Source organism: Apiospora kogelbergensis (assembly GCF_038363985.1).
Source record: "Apiospora kogelbergensis strain CBS 113332 chromosome Unknown utg000007l_segment0_segment0, whole genome shotgun sequence".
Taxonomy (NCBI): Eukaryota; Fungi; Ascomycota; class Sordariomycetes; order Amphisphaeriales; family Apiosporaceae; genus Apiospora; species Apiospora kogelbergensis.
Window position 1 is genome coordinate 1,143,123 of NW_027117424.1, and position 17,789 is coordinate 1,160,911.

Sequence of the window (17,789 nt, forward strand, 5' to 3'; positions counted from 1 at the left end):
CCTCTCTCACGATGTTGTTGTTGAAGCGATTTAAGCTGGCTCGTGAAGGGGGTGGCTCTGTATTAGGTGGTCTAGCTTACCACCAACACATGCTTGGACAGCAAAGTCTACGACTGGATTCCTTGAGAAAGAATAGGCTTCGAAACGCCATGGATCCATTTCCCGGGAAAGGTCCTCTGATAGAGGCCGGGTCTCCGAGGCATACCGCTGTTTTACAAGATGGCCGTGGGTCAGATCTCACTAATTCTGGAACAAATAGCAACAATATACTTGACCGCATTGCCATGCTGGAGCGGGAGAACCAAGAGCTAAAGAGAACTCAACCCAGCACTTTCCGGTGCGAAAAGTTCTATTTTATCCCCTCAGATGGTATGCCGAGGCCTGGTGGACCTAAAGGACCCGGCGTTATGCTGTGCTATCTTGATGAGCCAACTTGGGCCAGTGGCAACATGGGCGGCCCTATGCTGCGATGCAACCTTCCCGTCAATGATATCAACGGATTCTTACGGCAACGATCTGACATTACCTTTGTCGTGGCCTACCACTACACACCTGCTGTCCAGGAAGCTGAGGTGGCGAAAGCCATCCTTACCAAGAAGGATCTGCCACGTCCGATTCCAACGAGTGAATTCATCACCTTGCATGACAAGACTTTAATAGCTGCCATGGAAGAGTTTCTCTCAATGCAGCCAAACTTCCAGGACGACTTTCCAAACCTTAAGATACGAGGCCAAATACCCGCTCCATACCTGTTCTGGTATCAATACCGCTCCAGCAATGCTCTCCAGAGGCTTAATCAAACGTCGAGAGAAGTCATGAATTTCTTCACTTCCTGGATTGACGAGCACTACAGCCAGAAATTCGCTTTAGCTGAAGACCATCTTTCAAGAAGGGTGGTATCCGAAGAAACCATGCCCTTCCTAGTTAAGCCAGGGGATGTGCTGGTTTGGGAGCAACGGCGCAAAATACATGCTGTCGTTGCAAAAGACTGGCTTAGGCGCACATCAAGTCCGCGTATCCACCAGGTCAACAAGGAAAGGGAGATGAACTGGTCAAAAACGGAAACATCCTCCAACATCGTGTCAACCAGGTGGTCCACCGACGGCTGGCATTTTGAGTTCGATGGCGAGTTTCATCGCAAAACCATGAGTATCGATGTCAATCTTCGTTTCGATGAATCAGAAGAAGAGATAAACATCGATAAGCTGACCAAGTACCCGCTGAGATTTGCTTCGTCCCGGATTGAAGCCAGTCTTGAAAGGCGTGGAACAATATTCTGGAAATGTCGAAACCAGCACTTGGTCTCATATGAAGATGAACACACCGGACACACTGTAATACTCTTACTTGCCTACTTCTTTCACACCACTGTGTATCTAACCTGACCACGCAGAACGGAGAGCGCTTCATGATCGACTACAAAACCTACCAGCAGCTTCATACGAGCCCGGCCACGGTCACGACTAGAGTCCCAAAAGCAAACAACGATACTGAGGATTCGGAGAGAATCAGTTTGGATGTCATGGAAGATGATGATCCGCCTCCTTCGCCTGACATATACGTCTTTCCGGACAAAATCCCTGGGTATAATCTGCATACCAAGAAATGGGGTATGAAGCCCTGATGTCCCCCGCAACTACACACACGTACTAATCAACCAATTTTTAGTGGACTTGAGCGTCGACCATATCCAGGACGTGGAATGGAACAAGGAATCGTTCAAGCACCTTGTCGTGGAACCTAACACGAAAGAGCTAATACAAGCTCTCGTCAGGCATCAAATTGCTTCGGAGCAAGGTACCGATATCGTTAATCGCAAAGGCAACGGACTCATAATTCTCCTCCATGGCGGCCCGGGAACTGGGAAAACGTTTACTGCCGAGAGTGTTGCCGAAATGGCAGAAAAGCCCCTGTTCCGAGTGACCTGTGGCGACATCGGCACCAAACCAGAAGATGTGGAAAAGTACCTGGAGTCAGCCCTCTATTTAGGGAAGATCTGGAGTTGTATAGTGTTGATCGACGAAGCCGAGGTCTTTCTCGAGCAGCGAAGCCTTGATAACCTAGAGCGCAACGCCCTAGTTTCCGTCTTTCTTCGAGTTCTGGAGTATTACGAAGGCATCCTCATTTTGACCTCTAACCGCGTGGGCACCTTTTGACGAGGCGTTTAAGTCGCGAATCCTGCTGTCGCTGCATTACGAGAACCTTAACGAGGGCCAGCGCACCCAGATCTGGAAGAACATGTTCAAGCGCCTAGAGAAAATCAGCAAGAACGGCACGGGCGAAGACGTGGCGTCGAAAACAGAGCCCGGGTCGCGAAAGCGCAAGGCGATGGACGACTCCATAACAGGTATTGACTTCGATGAGGTTAACTGCTACATTACCGAGCTGGCTAAGCAGGACCTGAACGGTCGCCAGATTCGTAACATTATTACGACGGCGCGGCAGCTTGCCACGTTCCGCAATACCCAGATGCGATATGAGCACCTGCAGCACGTTATTGCGGTCTCGGGCAAGTTTGACACGTATCTCAAGAAGCTGCAAGAGGGCTTCTCGGATGACCAAATCGCTCGCGATGAGGGATTCAGGTGATTTGTCTGTCGTCTAAGAGAAACTTCTCGCGGATAAGAGACGTGCTTCCTACCTGTTCACACGCAATTATGCGTCGCACCCGATAGAAGCTCGATTCTGGGAAGTACTTGGGACTTAATTGTTGGTTCACTGTGTCAGCTTCATCTCTCTTGTCTTTTCAATTCTGGCCTGTCCACTCCAGATATCTTACATCTGGCAGCGATCACTGATTTGGGGTCTACGAAGCAATGACTTTCTCTCTTGATTCTGCTTTTGTCGCTCTTTACTTTCCTCGTTTTCTACTTTTCCCGCTGGTGGATGTCATATTTCTGGCCGTGGTTCAACCGTTCTTTCTTTGCTCTTCGGTTCAATGAAGGTATGATCTCAACAGAAACGAAGTGGTTCAACCATATTAGTTTAACCTTTACTTTGAATCAATACACGCAGTGTCCACTGATCCTTTCGCGCCTTGGTAACCACGGGATATCCAGACTTACCAACAAAGCGCCTTTAACCATCCCACTCTCCCTGCGGTTACTCTTCTAACCCTCGACAAGGCTGATATTTTCCTTTTCCCTTTTGCTGTTCTATGGGTGAAGAATCTTTATCCGCAGAGCTCGAATTAAGTCTCAAGCGGGCTAAGATTCTTCCGTTGCTTTAATATAAGCGATTCGGGATTCCAGAAGACGGACAGATGAGGCCGAATCTCTTGTACTTGCATTAATTTTGATCCGCAAGCTTGAGAGCAAAGTCCTCTGGTGTCTGGAAGAAGAGCCTGAGCTGAACTGACAAAAAGTGGGATTGTCCAAAGGTCTTGAACAGCAACTTCGACCTCATGGACTAATCTATAGCTAGGTCTGTATCCCATTCCGTTGAAATACTCAAAGCCGGCAGAAGCATGGTCTTCTCATCTTGTCTCCCTCCCGCCGTTGATAACGGTGAAGTCAAATTGGTTAGTAATACTCTGTCTCTAGCGTGGTCGAGTTAAGGACAGGGCTAAGGACAGGGGCGAGCAAAGAATCCTTTCCTAAAGGGGTAAACAATCGGGTGGGGGCCAAGACGTCGCCGGACGGGAATCCCACCACGGTCTATACCGTTTCAGGAGTAGTCACGGTTGCGGCTTCGCGGCGTAGCTTCGGTTGGCTGATGCCACGATGTATCTGACAACGTGAGCACTAACTAGAATATCTCAACCTCGGGCACATGTGAAGAATCTCTCGAGTTACTTCCATGCCTCACCCTCCGGCCGCCTTTTTGTTGTACTACTCCAGAAATTGCGCAATCGGCCCCGACGGTAAACGCGTGGACTATTGGTGGCAGCCCCAAGTGCAACACATACCCCCTTTTCCTTTTCTAGGCCTACGTTAGAGGTCGCACAGTTGCCAGCAAGTCTTCCCATCTCGGCGCAATCATGATAGCCCGATCCGATCGCTAAACCGAAAATGCCTGAACTCACCTTCATTTCATCTGACCCTTTCGGCAAGCCTAAGGTCTCGGATCGGAAACTGATCAGAAGTTCTTGCAGTAAGTGGTCCCTTTGTTAAGTAGACTGTTTGATTCAGAAGGAAACATCGCTAATTTGCGAATCTTTCCTTCCTTCTTTTCCAGTGAAAGAAAAGAATAGACGGATAGGAATAGACCGAGGTGCCGGCCAAGTGCCGAATGCGTCCAAGCACTCCTCTAGTGATCATGGCCCAAGAAGGGAAGCGCAGCGGCGACCTTTACCCGAAGAAGCCTCCCGGCAACGGACGACTGTTTCATCAAGATACCGTGTAACATCAGTCATCAGCCGTCTCCACGGAAGACCGCTCTTGCTATGTTTTCGTGCAAAGTCGATGGTGCTGCCTTCGAGCTACTGCAGTGGTGTATGTCCACTTCACATAACTCCTCACTCCTGTCCGTTAGACTGGGGGATGCGCATGTTATTGAAAGGCTAGCTAACAGAGAGTAACATCGCATGATTACAGTCTTGGCGACGTTCAACGAGGATGTCACCTACCGCTTCCAGGACAGCGTGAGCTTCGAACCACACCAGACCGTCAACATGACATGGCTGTTGGAGGACGAGGCTTACTTGCACTCGGTGCTCTTGGTCGCTTCCGCCATGTTGGAAGGAGGATCTGGCAGTAGTCCCTCCAGAAGAGAGCTGAAGCAAAGTACCAGATCAGTCGACTACCTAAACAAGACCCTAGCCTCACTGCGAGAGGGTTTGTCGTCAACTACTGCTGCTGCAACTCTAATAGCGGAAGGCCATCAGGCTCCCACATCAACGTCCTTCAGCCTCCGCGATAGTCGCATCTCGGTGGTAGCGACTCTTGCCATCCTCAGCGCTAATGTTGGGGATTCACGGGCCTTGAGGGCGCACATGGCCGGACTGGCCCAGATGGTGCGCCTGCGTGGAGGGATGAGGAGCCTACGCAAGGGTAATCCCACGCTGTATGCCAAGATACGCCGGGTAGATGTGCTCTGGGCCCTTTATTCAGGCGAAGCCCCTATATTTCTCACGACCACCACGGCTTCCTATCAGTACGGCAAACCCCCATTATCCATACTACCTGGACTCTATGGCCATCATCAACATGTCGACCGCCACCAACTCCTATCCCCTTTTGGTATCCCAACCTTCGCCTCCGCCCTCGCGGGGCCACGACCAGTAGGAAGTAGCAGTCGCAGCAGCTTTCGGAACCCGTTGCCGCCGTCTCTGCCCCCGCCCCGAAAAAACACGACCGAACACCTAATCGGCAACGACCACCGCCTCCTCGCCATCTTCCGCGCGCAGCAAGCCGCGTCCCGCAACATGAACGCGGCCCTGTCCGCGGGCCGCCCCCTCGCCGAGGTCGACCTCCGGGTCCTTGTGGCCGAGTGGCAGGGCGCCCTCATGGCGCTGCGCGGCCAATGCACCACCGTTGCCGCCGAGTGTCTGCGGCTCGCCTTGTTGGTGGTTCTGACCACGGCCATGAACCTGCCGTCGTCGGCGGAGACGACAGGCCACCTCCATCACCACCATACGGAGAAGGGTCAACCCGCGAACGACCAGGGACGGTTGCCGTCCTCTCCCCAGCGGTATCCGGGCCTCGCACAGGAGTTCGAAGCGTGCATCCGGTCGCTGGAGATCTCTCTCCCTCCTTCCGCTTCTTCTTTTCCCTCTCCGCCATCCTCTTCTCCCGGCGACGACGAAGTGGCAGAAGCAACAGCAGAAAATGATGTCTTTGAAGAGGAACAAGACGACGACGACGACCTCGAAGCCGACTTCATGCTCTGGCTCCTCCTCGTCGGCGCCGTCTCGCTCTACGGCGTAGACGGCGCCTGGCTGCGCAAGCTGTGGCGCTGCCACGTGCTGCCCCGGAAGAGTTCCGATCTCACCTGCTGGGAGCATGTCGCGCGGCGACTCCGGCGGCGCTGGGTCTGGGTGGACGCGGTGCACGACCGGCTGGGGCGGCACGCCTTCGAGGTCTTGACCTTTGGGCGAAAGCAACAGCAGACCAGTGGCGACGAGGACACAGAAGGGGGCGGAGGAGACGCGAAACGCTCAGAAGTAATCGAGAGTCCCAAGGGAATCTTGTGGGCGAGTGGATGGGCCATATGCCCTTTTCGGTTATAAGGAGGGAGAAGTGAGCCCAAATTTGGTGCGACTTTGGGCCCTGCGACACAAACCGGAAAGTGCGTTTCGTGTGGCTTATAATATGCATACGCTCGTCTATCCAGGCTCATATCCAGCTTTAAGTAACTCAATAATGTCGATCCGATGCCTTAAAGGGTATATATGGTACTTAGAGCGAGTTCTCCCTCCCATATACAGCCACATGCTCCTCCGTCGTTCGCTCCCATGCTCGTCTTCTCTTGCCTAATACATTCACTCCAATCGATTGGGTCATATATACTTCAATATCCAATGAATGATATGTATCCGAGTAAATGTTATCCCACCCCTTTCTTCCTTGGTAGATTAGGCGAATAGATGGCGTGATAAATCAAAGTCATCCGTATTTGCCGCCAGGCAGGCTGTGCTGCTGGATACTAAGACCGGCGTCCTCGGGTTTTCCCTTTTCGTTCTCTCATCTTCGTCTCCTTCTCCTTTGACGAATTACACATCCTTGTAAATCACCACTTCCTCTCCTCTTACAGTTTGACGCGGCCTCCATTCAGCTCATTCCACTCCTTCTGGCCGAACGGAACATAGGCCCCATCGCGCAGCCACCAGAGCTCGTCGCTGCCGACCTTATCCGGGTCGACGCCCTGGACGCGCAAGCCGTGCTTCTGCTGCTTGTTGGTGCCCGTGGTCTGGGCCGTCAAGTCGGTGACAACGCGCAGGAAGAGCGGGACGGCGTACTTGGGCAACGAGTTGCGCGCGTGCTCCGCGAGCCCCCTCATCAGCTTCTGCTTCTGCTCGTCCGCCGATGACGCGAATTCCGGCTGCAGCGCCAGGGCGGCACAGCCCGCGCGGCCGTCGTGGTGCGGCAGCTGCACACCGTAGACGTTGGCCTCGACGACGGCCGGGTGGGCGCCTATGGCCTGGGCGACCTCGGTCGTGGCCACGTTCTCGCTCTTCCAGCGGTACGTGTCGCCGATGCGGTCGTGGAAATACATGCGGCCCTCGCCGTCCCACGAAACCAGGTCGCCCGTGCGGAACCAGCGGTCGTCCTTGCGGAGGATGGACCGCACAATTTTACTGTCGGTCGCCTTCTTGTTCTTGTAGTAACCCTGGAACCGGTCGCTCGAGTCGTCGGGCATGACGAACATGAGCTCCCCCACGGCGCCGCGGCGTGCGTTGCGGCCCAGGCCTGTCTTGGCGTCGCGCACTGGCAGGTCTGTATCCGGGTCGACGTCGATGACGGCGAGGCGCGTCTTCATGACAAGCGCGAAGAGCCAGCCGTTGCGACCAATGGCCCCCGCCGCGAACGGGTTCCGCGTCGAGTTCCAGGTCGCGAAGAAACCCTCGGTTGCGCCATAAAACTCGGACACGGTATCAATGCCGAACCGGTCTCGGAACTTCTCCCACACGTCGGGCCGCAACCCGTTGCCGAACGCCACGCGCACCCGGTGTTTGCGATCGAGGTTCGCGCCCGTCACCGGGTCCAGCTGCGGCGGTGCGGCCAGCAGGTACCGACATGTCTCGCCCACGTACTGGACCATGGTGGCGTTGTACTTGCGCGCCTCGGCCCAGTACGTCTTGGTTGAGAACTTCCTTCCGATTGCAAAGGTGGCACCGGCCTCGAGGATCGCCGCATACCCCATGATAGTTGCCGAGCTATGATATATCGGCATACACTAAGCACACGCACCCGTTAGTCAGCATGACAGGCTGCCAGATAAAGCGTATTTGGCGAGGTCCTGTTCTTTGCTTACCGTGTAGAAGATGTCACTCGGCTTTGTGTTGAGAAATCCCGAGGCAATGGTACCGGCCATTGTCAACTTTCCCCAAGCCACGACGGCGGCTTTCGGCAGTCCTGTAGTGCCGGAGGTGTAGATCAGTATGGCCATATCCTTGCCAAGGTCTCCTTCTCGCGCCGCATCGGGTGGCCGTATGGGTTCCGTTTGTTCTATCTCGGTCATGAATTCCGGCGTGAGCAGCTCTATCCGTAGATCCTTGAGCTCGGTGCGGATATCATCGTCCACCTTGTCCGCCACGTCGGGCTCCACCAGCATGAGGGTTGTTCCCGCGGCCTTGACGCAGTGCGTCAGAGGCTTGCCCGTCAGGTTGTAGTTGATGTAGGCCGGTTTCGCGCCGATCGACCATATTCCAAAGGTCAACAGCACAAAATGATCCGAATTCATCATGTCCATGGCCACAATGTCGCCCTTCTTCACGCCGTACTTCTTCTGCAGCCAGTTGCCATAACGGAGAGCCATGTCGTAGGATTGCGCGTAGGTCCATGTCCGGTCTTCGTACATGAGGAATATGCGGTTGGCGAACGATTTGGACTGGGCTCGGTCTTCGAGTTTGTAAAAGGTATTTGCTCGGTCGTAGTGCTCGCGCCAGGAGTTCTTAATGGCCGCCGGCAGGAAGCCGCGGACGAGGCTCAGGTCGTACCATAATGCCGTCTTCGCGTTTACGTAGGCCGCAGCGGCGGCAGCGGCAGGTATCGCAACGGCCAGAGGAACTGTCGACAAGGGCAGAACTAGATCAGCACCAAGCAAAGGAATGGGCCAGTGGCGGTCAATGACTTACTCGGCATCTTCGGATTATCTTGGATTAGTTCTGTATCGTGATCCACGCCAGGTCGCGAGCTATAGTTCAATTCGAAGCATACCGGCGAATCGCAAAATAAATGGGAATATATTCACAGAAAAACAGAGTTTTAGGGAAAGAGATGAGAGGGCGTCGAGGCAATAGGATTTAAGATAGCATCCAATCTCTGAACTCAGACAAAGTCTCCTTACTGACTTCAACCCGCAAACGGGCGAAGCCGAGGTGTGACTTAGCCTGCCACGATGGGCAGCTCATGGCACATGGAGACGACGTAGGATGATGATGTGGATTTGCCGCAGGTAGGCTGAGACCAGACTAGAAGGAGTGGGTTGGCGACCCAAAACAGTGGGTGGGCGACGGGGAATGGCCTTTGGCCTCCTAGGGGCGATCAGGCAAGGATCTCCCTGCCCTTACCCCAAGACGAAGACGACCATCAAGCAGCCAAGCACGGCTTTCACGGAGGGACCGCCAACCAGAGTGTTTGGGATAACGTCCAGTGCTTTCTTTGGCCGACTAGAGAGAGTCGTAAAGAAATTGGCTGGGCGCTGCAATGCCAGACAAGTCTGTGCGGGAGGAAAAGGACGATCAAAATGACGGCGCCGTGACCGGCTTTCCCTTATTGGGCAGGATAACGCGAGACGGAACGCAACGGCTGACGTCTACATATATCATGAGATATCAGACGACAAATATAGTGCATGCCGAGGAACATTCAGAGCCCAATCCGGAAAACAGACATACTCATTTGGAAAGTATGTCTGTCAATTCAAGACCTGGTCGACGCACGTACCGGACCAAATGGCAGACTGATGATTGGCGGGTGCCACATGCAGTGTAGTGAATGTATGTATTCAATGGTAAGGGAAATGCGGGAGCGGGGTGGCCATCTAGTCCAGTGAGCGGCACACAGAGACAAGGTGAATGGATCTGCTGTACCATAGTTTGGGTGGGAGAAACAGACATGGTCGAGAGTGACGAATCATCACAGAATGGCGCACTGGTGGGCTGATGTTTGACTTGACACGGAGGTTGATTTTAAGAAGAGCGACATAGTCCAGTCCGTTGTTCAATGGCACAACACAACTCGGTTGGTCCAAACCTACCTCGGCTCACGACAGATGGCGGCGCCCACAAGGGGGGTTGGCGGACGTCACGGCGTTTGTCCGGTCGTGTCACGCAGTCGTACTCGCCAGCGAGCCCGCAGACTCCAGTGATCCAATGGCCATACTTGGAAGAAGGAGGGTTAATAGGTTTGACCGGCGACTTCTCTAGCCGTCGATCGGAGGTCCATCCGAATACGGGAGAAATCATGGCGGTGTTTGACGTGAAACAAAATGCCTACATAGTTGGCAGTCTACCGCCATGCTAATTCAGCCTCTCATTTCTTCAACGAGCGAGCCGGAATATTGGGATCTCAGATCGAGTTCCACAATGTGTGTTTTAACCCGACCTTATTTCAACGTGGCCATCTTGGAGCTCGGTGAACCGGACATGGTGGCGGTGAAGGAGGACGAGATGCCAGATTCGGATTCCTCGTGCAATCCCGAAACAAAACTTGACTCATGCCGTCTTGGCCAGTTCAACGCCTGAGCCTCCAAGGTGGCTTTGGGGACGCCATAGCATGCCAAAGTCGATGATTGTCAAGATGGCGAAGTGTAAAAGGCATGGGAAAGCATGCAAAGTGCCACTCACGTCACCGCACAGAGTCGTCGCACAGAGCAGTCGCAAGGAACACTACAAGCACAAACAGCTGCAGCTACAAGCAGACAAGCTTGTGGCTGGCTGGCATTTCATTTCGCACCACGTGGGGACTGCAAGGCTCTCGGCCTGTAACCCAAGGCTAATGTGCCCAGCCTAACAGCGCTAGCCCCCATCCAGTCAGCTACTCTCGCATTCGCGACAACCTGGCCAAAAGATCCAACTCGAAGAACGACGATCTGTTGGCAACACCCCCCGAATATTTCCTGCTTGAGTAATCCGAAAGCAAGCAATGCTTCGCAGCATCCTTGCCCATCACCGTCATGTCTGTTGATCTCCAAAATGACGGTGATTCCAAGCCCATCATCTCCCCCGACGCCGCTACCGTGAGCCTCCCCGCTACCGGAATCGCCACCACCACCACCCCCGAGCGCAAAGAACCGCCCCCGGAAAAGGAAGCCGACACGCGACGGCGCTCCTGGATCGTCCTGTCCTTCTGGCTCATCACCGTCTTCATTGGCCTGCCGGTATGGTGGAACACCACCACCATCTACCGGGCCAACCTGCCCCTCACCCAGATGACGGACTGGGCTGACGGCAAGGCCTGCGAGCCCGTCTTCCCTCTCCGTATCGCCCTCGACGTCGGCGCCATGCCCGAACAGGAGGCCCAGAACCTACTGCGCTTGACCCAGCACGCCCTTGACGATCTCAACGACTTCTCGGGCCACCACCTGCGCCTGCAGCTTGCTCAGGCCCCGGCCACCGAGGCGGCGGCTGCTTCGGTGCGCGACGATTCGAATGTCGCTCTGACCATCCGCCTCGCTCCCGGCGACGCCGCTCATGCCGCCTCGTCGTCTCTGCACCCGCACCTGCCCATTCTCGACGTCCAGTACCCACCCAACTCGCTTCCCACCGCCAACTCCCCTTCTTCGGGGCTCGCGACCTATATCGCGACGCAGCTGGGCTCGACCTTCGCCGAGGAGCAGAACATCATCTCATACCTCCTCGAAACCTCCTCCATCACGCCCGAGCACCGACCGAAAGGAATATCGCAGGAGGTCGTAGAATCCGTGTCTAAGAGAATGACGAGGCAGTTGAAGTACTCGCAGACCTACCATCTGACTTTCTCCTTATTCACCAACGGCCCTATCCCAAGCAGCTGGGATATCGAGGCGGCCATCGATGAGTACATGAAGCCTGTGCTGGACATGCTGCGGCCTATTCACAACTTCACCATTGACACCCAAGTCCAGCTGTACGCTTCCCCTGGCGTCCAGTCCCAGGTTCTTGGCAAGGAAGACCTGTCCTCCTTCATCAACGCTGCCGAATGGCCGTTGTCCCCCTCTATCGGAGGAGCCCCCACGGTCAACTTCATCATCTACATTGGAAACCAGACCATCGGCGTGCCCTCGGAAGCTAGCCCCGCTGAAACGTCCCAGTCCTGGATGATCCCCCAGTGGGGGTCCGTCTACCTCCTCGCGCCTCCGCCGGCCGAGGCCACGCACGTGTCGTCGGAGACGCTGAAGCAGCCCATTTTGACCTTCACGTCGCACCTGCTCACCCTACTAGGGACCCCGCAGTCTGGCTCGCTCCCCCTGCGTCTGTCGACGCTGGCTAGGATCCGGTCCGCGGACCTTCTGCTGCGCGCGAGTTCGTCGCTGGGGTCGCTAGCCCGTCTTACATTGGCATTGCCGAGCATCTCGATCCCGTCCAACGTGGCCGACGGCGTGGTCAAGACGATTCAGCACCTCGAGCTTGCGTGTGCGAGCCTGGGCGGGGGCGCGTCCTCGCAGAGCCTTGAGCACGCGCGCGTCGCCGAGCGTGAGGCCGAGCGCGCCTTCTTCGAGAAGAGCATGGTCGGCCAGCTTTATTTCCCCGACGAGCACAAAATCGCCGTTTACCTGCCACTCCTGGGGCCTATCGGCGTCCCCTTGGTCATGGGCCTGCTGAACGAGATCAAGGCGTGGAAGAGCCGGAGGAGCCAGAAGCTCAAGGCCGCATAGAGGGGGAGGTGAAGAAGGAAAAAAAGGAAAGAAGGATAGGTTGTCGAGAGTTTTTGCAAGAAAGCGATACCCCAATGAATAAAAGTATCTCATGTTGATTATTTTGCCCTCGCGTTACGAGGGTGGAGGTCCCAATGCACCGATGATAAGTCTACTTTCTTGATCAAACAGCTAACACGTTACAATTACCATACTTCAATTACACAGGATCCTCCTGTATGAGTATTTCGACCCAGGAGCAAGCTTCCTGGTTCCCCAGCTCGCCGTTTTCGTCGCCGTGCTGTGTAGAGCAGGATTCTTTTCAAAGTTGTTTGCGTTGGTCTCGACACAGCTGGGTACCAAGTACGCAGCCTCTGGTTGGCTGGTTATCACGGTCGGACTACACGATTTATTCTACCCCTGGATCGCTGAGCATGACTGCAAACCGCTCAGTCACGTCCTCTATCCCGATTCCCTGCTCCCTCTTAGGGGCTATCGCTTCTAGTGTCTCACCACCATTCGACATCTTTTCGATTATTTCATCCTCCGAAAGGAGTGTGCTATGCTCAAGATACATACAGACGGCAAAGGCCAAGTCAAGGTTTCGTCTGACGTCTTTGGAGAAACAGGGCCGTTTGCAAGTTTGACAAGATCCATTAGACCACGAGCAGAGCCTCGAAGATATCCCCGGGAAGCCTCAAAGCCGCATGGAGGTTGCAATATCCCCCTCCTCACCCTCGATGGGAGATGGTGCGTGCTGTACGATTCGGGAGTTGTTGGCCACGATCTATAAACGGCGGTTCATAGGTCACACTGTAACGATACGCCAAACTTCGATATTTTCAATACAACCAAAAACCTCCGAATGGGCTAGGTTGGGCTGTTTCCCTTACCCCTAGAAGACTTCACTGTACCTCCACGCTTTAGTTACTACCTTCCTACAGTCCTTGTAATTGGCCAGCTGCCTTGTAACTGGAATTGGCTGCAACTAACTGGACTTTCTTAGGATTCATAAAAGCCATTGTGTACAGTAGTTTCTTGTGAGTTTGTAAATTCACAGCTGATTTGCCTGCCGTGAATCTTGGTCTCTCCTCTCCCAGGATTTGCATCAGAGAGAGGGTAGATATTGGATACTTAATTAAGACTTCAACTCTTCCTGCTACTACGACTACGACGAGAAACACAGGTATACCCCGATGAGTGAGGATGAAAGAAGTATGTCCATTCTGCATTTACTAGGAGTACGAGGGCCCACACGTCATGGTGGCGTCCGCGTCATGGGCGAGGGCATCACCCCCTTCTGCCGCAAGCTCCGGGACCCGGACACCTCCGCGGTCTGGACCCATAGCTACGACCTGAGCCAAGAATACGGCGCCCATTTCCGGAATTGGGGCGCCTGGATTGTAGATCAAGCATGTAGATTGCCCCGGGTTACGGAAGTGCACACCTTGAACAACCACTTCACCATCTACGACGACCGGGGCCCCTGGGACATGATCGATTTCACTGGTGTCGTGGGCAATTGTGAGCCTTATACCCTCGCTTATTACGACTGCTTTGAACCTAGGGCAGAAAACAATTTGTATTTTAATCATGTTCGCTCTGGCCAGTCGATGTTCCGTTGCGTCAGCCAAAATGATAACTACCGCGTCAAGAGCTTCCAGAATTGGAAGTACGGTCCTCACCGAATGTCGAGTTTCATCACACTACCTGACGGCCGTCTTAATCCGACGAGCTTTAAGTGGCAAGTCGACGGTGGCCACAATGAGACGATCAGTACTGAGCTTTCTCTCCATGAGGATAATTCCTCCCCATTCTTCTTGTTTGGTGCGTGAAGGAAATGGGGCCAAAGGGGGTCCTCACTCGTGACATCTAGCAACCGAGATCTTTCTACGCAAATCTGCCGAAAATCAAGACTGTCACAAGGCCACCGGCGTAATGGTCCTTGGCATCAGTGGGCATCGCAAAAAACAGAAGGCATAAGAGCATTGAGGATAAGCTATGGTATATCATTCTTAATTGAAAGTAACTGTTGTCCAAGAAATATGACCAACCCACGCCACGGTGGCCAGATAACATCTTTGACGTACATTGAAGCTGCCACTGCAAGCATCGCTAACGCCAGAAAATGCAAGCAACTCCCCCTCTGCCTTATCAGCGGTTTGGGCAACGAACAATATACAGAAGTCCATACACAGGAAAACCCCAATATCCTAGGTGTGGTAGTGATGGTGATAAGGTTAAAGTCTTTCTGGACGACCCTACTCTTTAAATCGCTAGAGCTGGCCCCGGGACCTTCTCTCAACCCAATCGCTCGAATTCGACATCAAGTCTGAACCCCGAGATATCGATGGAAACAATGCATGCTCAGCTAAGCGACTTTGATGCGCCAAGAACTCCGGAGTTAAAATATGTATAGTGATGACAGGCTCGTAGGGAATGAACCGAATGCGATAGATAAAATTGCATGCGAGGTGAGGCTCCCGAAAAGGAACGGCGATCAAGGCAGGTGGTAGTGGTGGTCTATTTGCCATGATTGATTGAACGGATTGCAGAGCCGACTAAACTCAGCTGGGTATATATTGTTGACAAGACCGTCTAGTTGTCGATATCAACCGCGACGAAGGTGTTACCGAACTTTGGGGGAACTAGCCGCTTCGTCTCCGCAGTGTCTCGGGCGATCATAGGGACATGATTCCGTGTGCTGTCCACCCACCGCTTCGCCACCTTGCTTGTCTGGCCCCGGTAGAGTTTGATCCATCGCTTAGCCGCGGCGCCACCGTTGTTTTGCGCAGGTTGGGCCGGTTGGGCCGGGGCCGGGGCGGGCGCGGGTGCGGGCGCCGGAGCTTGTGCTGGCTTGTTAATCAACATGTATGCCACAATTGCGATGACAATAACGGCGATAACAGCAACCACAATACCCAGGCAAATCCACTTCTTCTTCCGGGTGCTACGGGCAGTGTCGATGGCGACGACCACTTCCGCATTGCCCTTATCAAAGTTTTCGACCGTCTCCTCGGCCTTCTGCTCGATTTGGGTGACCATCTCTTCCTGTTGCACGACCAAGGTGTCCATATCCTGGAATAGCTGGGCCAGCTCAATCAATTGCTGCTCGATCTTTTGCAGTTGGGCGTGTCGGTCCTGAACCGCGTTCAGTACCGATTGAGCCTGGCCTCGCCTGTTGCTCTGCATCATAGCTTGCTGGAAAATCTGGCCGCTGGAATCCTGGACAGCCTCCCGAATCTCGCCCTCGCTGGCCTCCGGGTTGACGATGCGGTACTGTCTCGCCACTTGATCTTGGGTCTTCTTGCGAAACTCCGACTCATTTGTTTGATAGGCGTTGATGGCGCTCTTCAATCGGCGGTCGGTCTTGGTGACTTGGGGGGTTGTTCTTAGGCGACTGGCTCTCCTTGTTGCTCTTGACCTGTCGCACCCGCTCGGTCAAAGAACGGTATTGAGCCATGGTTTCGGTGCTGAGACCGTCGAGCTCTCGGTTGGTGTGGCTCCCTGATGAAGTGTCGGCATCGGAGAGGGACCGCTGCTGGAGCATGGCCATCTGTCTGAGGTTGGCCTCGATCTTGTCGATGCCTTGGTTGATGTCTCTGCACTCGTTCAGGATGGCATTAGGGTCTCCTTGCCCGAAGGAGCCGGCGCCTTGGGAGAGCTGGGACATCTCCAGCCCGCCCCCGAAGCCATTGCCATTGTATCCATCGCCGGCCCTGTCGTCGAAGGGATTCTGCTGCCTTTGCGCGCCACCGTACCTGCGAGACGATTGCTAGTTAGTACAAGGTATCGAGTGTTAATAACCGCGCACTTCGGTCGCGGTCTTAGTGAGGGATCGAGCTAGTGGTAAACGTACCCGTACTGGTCCATATTGTCAGCAAATCAATCGATCAACAATTGTTTACGTGTGAGGGCAAAGAAGGCAGTCAGAATGGAGAAGAGAGGAATGAAGAAGAAGGATCGGAGAAAATCAGATGGATTTTGTCGGTTCGTCTGTTCTGGGGGAGAGCATAAACAAGAAGCGGGTGAAACACTTACACTCATCTTTGCGTGGTATCCTTTCTGGGCTCTCGTGTGTTGTCGGCCGATTCCCACAAGAATGCGGTGTTACTTGTTGCGGGGACGAGTCGATGGTCGTAGGAAGGATGGACGTTGGAACAGAAACGCCGGGTCGCTGCTCTTTGTCTGAGATCCAAGGGTCCGTTCTTTAGCAATCGATATCGAGGTGTTGTTTCAGATTGGCAAAAGCGTCGTAGTGAAAGAAATGTGTGTACGAATTGGCCGAGTATGGAGTATGTATCTTGGAGTCGTAGTTATTATTACAGCGAGGTGAGAGTGAGCGAGAATGAGTGAGCGCCTCTTCGCTTGGTGCTTGGCTGGCGCTGGCTCCTTTTCTCCTCCAGGGATGTCGGTCTGTTTGAAGCCAAATTGGTCTGAGGATTTGTGGCTCGGGGGCGTATGAAGCAGCAGCGAGCGGGCTGGGATGAGATCAGCTAAACCCGAAATAAACCATTGCCTGCTGGCTTTTGATGGACCCCGGTCTAGCGCACACTACCCCTGGAATTGAACCCCTGGAACGAACTGGAACCGCTGAAGGCAAAAGACGGCGGATGGCTACTAATAATGGCTACTGGAGAAGAGACTCTTCAATCAACTGCGCCTGCCGGAAGAATGTTGATCGAAATTCGATCCGGACGTCACATATCATCCGTCCGCCACTACATATCGAGGCTCTTGCGACACGAGAAGACGAGATAGATGAGAGAGAGTATGTGCTTACACCATGTGCAGCATGTCGTGTCGTGTCGCATGCGGCTCGTTTAGGGAATGTCCCGTGCCTGAAGCGACACGAGCCACCCACCAACCCACCTGCAGGGACTACCCTGCAGCAAGAGCCGTTTCAATCGCAGCGATCGGCGCCTCTCACCTCTATTGATTGGGCTAGAACCGCCCGCCCGACTCCCAATGTTAGGCCTGCCTGTCTTCCACCCAATGTACTCCAGCGAAGGTCGGTCAGCCGCTGACAATTGACAACGCGACGGGTGTTTCTACTACATTGGTGGAAATCTCTTGACTCTGGAGATGCATTGCTGATTGTCACTGGCGGGCTTCTAGATCAAGCCCAGAACAAGACGTAGGATCTTTGGCATGTCGCAATGTCACATGGTGCTCGGTGCTTGGTGGTTGCTACTCAAGCCAACCAGACTTTCCCTCCTTCCAGCGATAAAACTAATAAAATGAGATTACTAAATTACGGCAACTACTACGTTACGCCACCACCTCACTATGTTATCGTCGTCCTCAGTGCCTGTCATGATTTCCACCGCTTTTCTCCGACCGGCATTTGG

At 53.9% G+C, this 17,789-nt stretch overlaps 6 protein-coding genes across 6 annotated transcripts; 4 read left to right on the forward strand and 2 right to left on the reverse strand.

The window, feature by feature from the left end:
• Positions 1–149: 149 nt before the first annotated feature.
• PG998_010727 (uncharacterized protein) lies at positions 150–2,589 on the forward strand (the record flags this gene model as incomplete). The annotated part of the gene is made up of 4 exons (XM_066877543.1): positions 150–1,334; positions 1,394–1,610; positions 1,669–2,141; positions 2,218–2,589. The coding sequence occupies 4 exons, from the start codon at positions 150–152 to the stop codon at positions 2,587–2,589; spliced, it is 2,247 nt and encodes a 748-aa protein (XP_066726597.1).
• Positions 2,590–4,010: 1,421 nt separating this feature from the next.
• On the forward strand, positions 4,011–6,169 carry PG998_010728 (uncharacterized protein; the record flags this gene model as incomplete). Its single annotated transcript, XM_066877544.1, has 2 exons — positions 4,011–4,092; positions 4,536–6,169. 2 exons carry the CDS (start codon positions 4,011–4,013, stop codon positions 6,167–6,169), a joined length of 1,716 nt encoding a protein of 571 aa, XP_066726598.1.
• A 518-nt stretch (positions 6,170–6,687) lies between these two features.
• On the reverse strand, positions 6,688–8,744 carry PG998_010729 (AMP-binding enzyme; the record flags this gene model as incomplete). The annotated part of the gene is made up of 3 exons (XM_066877545.1): positions 6,688–7,836; positions 7,915–8,669; positions 8,738–8,744. The coding sequence occupies 3 exons, from the start codon at positions 8,742–8,744 to the stop codon at positions 6,688–6,690; spliced, it is 1,911 nt and encodes a 636-aa protein (XP_066726599.1).
• Positions 8,745–10,779: 2,035 nt separating this feature from the next.
• Positions 10,780–12,459, forward strand: PG998_010730 (GPI transamidase component PIG-S; the record flags this gene model as incomplete). The annotated part of the gene is made up of 1 exon (XM_066877546.1): positions 10,780–12,459. The coding sequence occupies one exon, from the start codon at positions 10,780–10,782 to the stop codon at positions 12,457–12,459; it is 1,680 nt and encodes a 559-aa protein (XP_066726600.1).
• Positions 12,460–13,715: 1,256 nt separating this feature from the next.
• Positions 13,716–14,273, forward strand: PG998_010731 (uncharacterized protein; the record flags this gene model as incomplete). The annotated part of the gene is made up of 1 exon (XM_066877547.1): positions 13,716–14,273. One exon carries the CDS (start codon positions 13,716–13,718, stop codon positions 14,271–14,273), a length of 558 nt encoding a protein of 185 aa, XP_066726601.1.
• A 763-nt stretch (positions 14,274–15,036) lies between these two features.
• Positions 15,037–16,311, reverse strand: PG998_010732 (snare protein nsyn1; the record flags this gene model as incomplete). Its single annotated transcript, XM_066877548.1, has 3 exons — positions 15,037–15,787; positions 15,840–16,199; positions 16,298–16,311. The coding sequence occupies 3 exons, from the start codon at positions 16,309–16,311 to the stop codon at positions 15,037–15,039; spliced, it is 1,125 nt and encodes a 374-aa protein (XP_066726602.1).
• Positions 16,312–17,789: the final 1,478 nt, after the last annotated feature.